Source organism: Quercus robur, chromosome 8 (genome assembly GCF_932294415.1).
Source record: "Quercus robur chromosome 8, dhQueRobu3.1, whole genome shotgun sequence".
NCBI lineage: Eukaryota > Viridiplantae > Streptophyta > Magnoliopsida > Fagales > Fagaceae > Quercus > Quercus robur.
This window is the reverse complement of record NC_065541.1, coordinates 40077669-40083668: the sequence shown is the minus strand read 5'-3', so window position 1 is coordinate 40083668 and position 6000 is coordinate 40077669. Positions and strand designations below refer to the sequence as shown.

General features: G+C 33.9%; 1 protein-coding gene across 1 annotated transcript; it reads left to right on the top strand.

The window, feature by feature from the left end:
- The first annotated feature begins 651 nt into the window (after nt 1–651).
- On the top strand, nt 652–5019 carry LOC126695483 (uncharacterized). Its single transcript, XM_050392240.1, has 2 exons — nt 652–1331; nt 4456–5019. Exons 1-2 carry the CDS (start codon nt 1077–1079, stop codon nt 4621–4623), a joined length of 423 nt encoding a protein of 140 aa, XP_050248197.1. The 5' UTR covers nt 652–1076; the 3' UTR covers nt 4624–5019.
- Nucleotides 5020–6000: the final 981 nt, after the last annotated feature.

The following is a 6000-nucleotide window of genomic DNA, read 5'->3' as shown; positions in this document are numbered from 1 at the left end:
TTTTAGGCCTTTTTTTTCGGACTGGACTAGGCTCCAATTCTTGGTTCAACCGGTCGGACCGGCCAGTCTAGTCCGTTTTTTAAATTCATGGACCAAATAACAAATTAATAAATGATAGATCTTTTTTAGCAAAAAATAAGGAAAATGCTAAAAGTTTTTTTTTTTTTTTGGTTGATAAAAGATAGAAATTCTATTATAGCATAATCTAAGTGTATATGTGTGTGAAACTTCCTCTTAGAGACTTAAACCCCGACCCTTGCTCCCCACACTTCACAAATACTTATACTTGTAGAGTGATCATCGCACTAAGGATGTGCAATAGTAAGAGTACTATTGATTTACTCTACAAGAATTTTACAAATTGAGAGAATATGATTGTTGTTACTTTAACAACCTAATAAATAAATGTTTGAATTATATTTTTGTGGTTAATGATAAGTCAATTTATAGAATAAAATTTGTAGTATATATCCTTGACACCACTCAAAAAATAAAAGATAAATGCTTGTATCAATAATCATATAAAACATAATATTGTAATCTTTAGTGGATACAATGCCATAAGCTTTTTTCTCCCCAAAAAAAAAAAAATTGACATAAGCTTACATTTAAGGCCACAAATTTGCTACACCTTTTTTCATGTCCTACAAGTCACAATTTACAACAAAAACAGTTTAAAAACTTGCAAGCAAGTACAAAGGCTAAAACCTCTAACAAAGAAGTGAAAACCCAATAAACCAGCCAGGGCTCTCTTCCGATCTCTGGTTATATACTTATATCTCTCTCTCAATCTCTTTGGAAGCACCAGTCTTGGGTTAACATAAAGCCTTGAAAAAGCCCCCACCTTTTCTCTTTCGTTTATTTTTTTTCCCCTACTATACTCTTGAAATTATTTTTTTATCAGTTCTGTCTGAAAAAGTTGTGCTAACTAGCTAGGCTACCATGACCACCCTCAACAAACTTACTTTATCACTATGAAGAAAATAGCATCTGGGTTTCACTCACTTCCGTACCTTTCTACTTCCTCTGCTTACTGATTATGAGAGAGAGAGAGGTTTTATTAAAGTGAGTGTGTAATGGGTGGCGGTGAAGTAGCACTAGCACCAATAGTGGATCCATTAAACGGAGAGAGAGAGGAGCAATGGAGACACTTGTACAACTCAGTCAATGCGATGTCATTTGGGTTCGTGGCCACTGCTATTCTCATCTCAATGTTCCTTGTCATGGCTATCTTTGAAAGGCTTATGAGGACAAGATCAACACAGTCCCGTGAAAACACACATACGGATCTCGAGGCACACAATGGAAAGCTTGATTATCCATCTCCTAAGGTACGCTCTCTCTTGCCCTTTGTGTGTGTGAAATGCAAAATCAACATGAACCTCCTAATATGATTTTGATAGTTTTTGGTTCATAGACTTCTTTTTTTGTGTGTAAACTATAGCTCATTTATGCAAAATATAAACGGCTCATGAATGTTATACACCATCATTTGTAAATGTTAACCATTGATTACCAGTTTTATAGTTCTTCATGAAAACATTGTATATGTAGGCCAAAGTTGCCAATATATAGTTTCAAATTTTGGTTCCTTTATTTTCTGTTTTTGTGTCTACCCCCATCTTCAAGAGGGTTAAAAGATAGCATATTAGACAAAGAAGCTATTGCGGTAGAGACCTGCAAGGGCCCTATTACTCGCAGACAATCAAATGGTAGACCCTATATTGAATTGTCCGTGCAAGACATGTGCCAAAGCTCTTGTCTACCTGATGATCTTTGAAAACTGATATATCATTTTCCTTTGCACGTTCAACACCAAAACATGGGCTTTAAATCAGTCATTTCCTGTTTAATCTTGTTCCTAACAAATCGACAATTCTAACACTTTTTTGCCAAATTCGAATTATCATCAAAGCTTGTTCACAAATAATTAAGATCTAATAATCTAACAATCATCAAATCATTCAGAGATTTATCCAAATTTCCCTTCTATTTATTGTGGACCGCAAGTTGAATTCAGAGTTCATCTCCTAGTGCTTGTTGGTTGCTTCTTTTTTTTCTTTTTTCTTTTTTCTTTTTTTTTGGATAATTGCTAGTTGCTTACTTTTAAAACAGAGATGATATGGCTCTTTCTCTCGTGCAATCCCCGTACTGAATTTGATTATTAGACTTAGTTTATTATAGCAACATTTAGACAATTCAGCTAATTGTGGTTGGTGGCTTCACTTATGGACAGGTCATACTAATTTTATAATTCCTCATATCCATTGAAGATTATTTAGATTTTGGATTTTCTCTAGTGGGCTGCATGTAATACTGCACTGTAATAATATTTTATTACAACGGCGCTCCAACGCAACCTTGTTGAAAATTAAGATCATGGAATCGTAGGATATCCTGTACTTTATATTGTAGTAATTATAATATTTGTAATTCCAAACCATTCTTAATAAATTATAGTGCTACTCTGTTCTTATATTCAATCTAGAAAAGTTATATCAAACTGGCTGCAATGTTAAAACCTTTAAAAATAACATTATTCCTTACATAGCAGCCATCTCTGCAAATTAAAATCAGTGATCCTCGTACTGGATTTTATCCACAAGAGCTTAAATTTAACACCAATGAGCTTCCAGATATTTATGTATGACCAACAGTCTTCTAACATATATGATTGTCTATTGAACATTCCTACATTGTTTTTTTGTTGTTGTTGTTTTTTTTAATGTGCTTTTGTTCATAACACATTAACACTTAAGAGTTAAGGGAGACAGTACTGTCGGTGTCTCTCAAAAATAAAAAAAGGGAAAAGAAAAAAAAGGGGGACATTAGTACGATGGCTTGCTTGTCTATTCTAGTTTTTCGGTGTTCATGGGTCCACTACATGTCACCAGCATGTGTCTTTGCCACAGGTGTCATAAAAGACCAACCAGAAAGTTGTGTTCAACGTCTGCAGTAATTACTCTATGTAAAAGTTATGCGGTAATTTGTTGGAGTATGCTTTGAATTGACAATCTACTAAGAGCAATATTATAAATTTTATTACAAAAATTTTATCGAAAAAGTAATTGAAACTTTTATTTATTATATTGTTAAAATGGTATCAATCAAATTTATTGTTACGGTAGTTTATAAATCTTTTATAGTAAAATTGATAATAGTAAACATTTTTGTATTTTCCATCTACTAAACAGTGTCATCCAAGATTTGTCATGTACCATAAATACATATATTCAGCATGGCTTCTTGCTTAGATACACGCAACTCTCTCTCACTTTTGGAATTTCTCATCACATGCTATAGGCCCCCCCCCCCCCCCCCCCCTATGTGCTAAGAAGATTATACTAATATTGGGAAAGTTACAGATCGTGTTCAGGGTTCACCATTTTATAAACCTAGTAAAGTCCTGCTAACTCTAGCATCCAGGGTCATTTGCTTATATATATTATTTTTGATAGGTAACATTTGCTTATATATCCATACCATCTTGGTTTAGTTAGCCATTTTGCAGTATCAGCGTGACACTAACACACAGGAATGTTGCAGATTTTTTATACGAAATTCCACAATGACATTTGGTTACAAGAAAGCCATGATTTATGGAAACATTTATGAAATCCACAGACAAAGCATAATTATAAAAGATGTTTAAAAGTTGTAAAGGAATTATTCCTATGTCTACCTCCACTATTATATGTCCTAGTCTTCTATCTTAAGAATGATAAAGTAATTATTTTGGTCCCCTGGTAAGGCATCTTTTTAACTGCTATCTGTTTATTAGAATGTTCAGATTAACAATCAAAATTAAGAGTTTGCATAAGATATTCTTATTTAGCCAGTACGCCTCCATGCTATATAAACCTTTTATCATTTACCATAATAGAATGTCACAGGACTTGCATATGATGTTGTTTTCTGATAATTAAGCGAGTTTTCACCAACTATTACTCACTTCACTCGGTAGATATTTCAGAGGCTTCATCATCAAATGCATAATCCAAGACTCTTAAGTATATCCTCTATAATATTGTATTGCTGTTGCCATTCTTGCATTGCAGTTAATCATGTATTCACCAGCATTATTTGTGGTTGTAGAATTTGTAGTAGTCATGTGACATTGGATGGCAACCCAATTCATCACCTAACTTATTAGTGCCGTCAAGGGTGATCAATCATTGCTATAGAATTTTTCTCATTAGTTTTTCTTCTTTCCTTCCACAAAATCCTCACAGAATCTGCACAATGATGTAGCCTATTGAGTGTTAACCCCTAAACACACATTTTGCTTTGGTCTATTTAGTGGATGAGTAAAAGAGAAGCTATATAGCTCCTTTTCGCATCATTGTGGTCTTAGGTTGCCTATTTTGAGGTTTGATTGTGATTGTTTTACTCACATATTTTTCTTTGCATTGCCTCCATATTTGTGATTAATTATCTGTTAATTAAGTTGTGCAGATGACAGTGTATGCCAAAGGCGTATCAGTTTTGATGCCTGGTGAGGAGATTCCTACCTTCATTGCACACCCCGCTCCTGCACCATGTCCTTCTGAGCGCATGTCACTGCCTCTTCATCAACATAACTCGTTGTCCTTCTGTCCTGCCTCAAGGTCATTACCAAGCTAAATCCTTAACTATGTGACTTGATAATAAGACAACTAACTAGAACATCAAGGATTTTCACAATTCCTCAAATCAAGCTCACATTTTCATGTAATTTCTGATCCTAAAGCAGTCTTGGTGAATACCCGGTAAGTGAAATTAGTGGAGCACCAGGAGTCTAAGAACGTACATTTCATCATTATGTGGGTTTTATTTTTATTTTTAAATTTGATTGTTGGCTAAGGGGACTTGGACGTTTTTATTGAAAATACCAGGAGGTGCCAATTGAGCAACAAGGCCCTCGGCATCATTATGTAAATATTTAGATTATGGAAAAGCAGGCTTTGATTTTCTCTAACCATGATTCTATAAAAAAGCCCAACTTCCTAATGATTTCTCAATGGATGTATGGTTTGTGAATTATATTGTTCTAAATGGATCTGAACACAATTTTGTGTAAAGTTGTGTTGTTTGCAACACCATAAATTTTTCCAAATTCCTAACGATTTCTCAATGGATTTATTATTTGCAACACAATAAATTTGCATAAGCATGTTATTTGTTTGGCGTAAATGCATTTTTAGTCTCTACATTTTGGAGTCTTTTCTATTTTGGTCCTTACATTTTATTTTTATCACTTTTAGTCCTTAAACCAATTAACGCCTAACATTTAGGTCTTTTCCGTCACTCAACTAACGTCCAAAGCTGACGTGACAAACGAAACACCCTGTTAACTTACGTGGTGTTGATGTGGCAATTAAAATATTATTAAAATTAAAAAAAAAAACCTTAAATCTAATTTAATTTAAAAAATATATATTACTTATCATTATTAATTTTAATAAGAACATTAAACTTGTTCTTCCTAATCAAACCCAGCAACAAGAACTTAAATCTAAATTACAAGAACTTAAATCCAGATTACAAGAACACAAACCCAGCAATAAGAACTCAAACCCAGCAACAAGAACTCAAACCCAGATTACAAGAACACAAACCCAGCAACTAAGAACTCAAACCCAAATTACAATAACACAAACGAAAAAAGAAAAAAGAAAAAAAAAACAGAGATCAAACACAAACATAGACCCAGATCACAACAACACAAATGAAAAAAGAAAAAAAAAAAAAGGAAATAGAGATCAAAAAATTTATTGATGTTCTTCATTTAACAGCTTGTTCTTCCCAAATCAAACCCAAAATCCAAGAACTCAAACCCATCACAAGAACACCAAAGAAAAGAAAAAACAAATTATCATCTCTCACTCTTTCATTGATGCACCCGAGTTCTCCCATTCATTCCCAACAAGAACAACTCTCTCGGTCTCAAGACCTAAACAACATGACCACTCAAAGTCATGATCAACTCTCACGGTCTCAAGACCCAAGGCAAACCCCAGC

Excerpts from the sequence above, each read along its gene's own strand:
- LOC126695483 (XM_050392240.1), top strand. The coding sequence starts at position 1,077 with ATGGGTGGCGGTGAAGTAGCACTAGCACCAATAGTGGATCCATTAAAC. Across the intron at positions 1,332-4,455 it reads TTGATTATCCATCTCCTAAG|ATGACAGTGTATGCCAAAGG; the intron begins GTACGCTCTCTC and ends TAAGTTGTGCAG.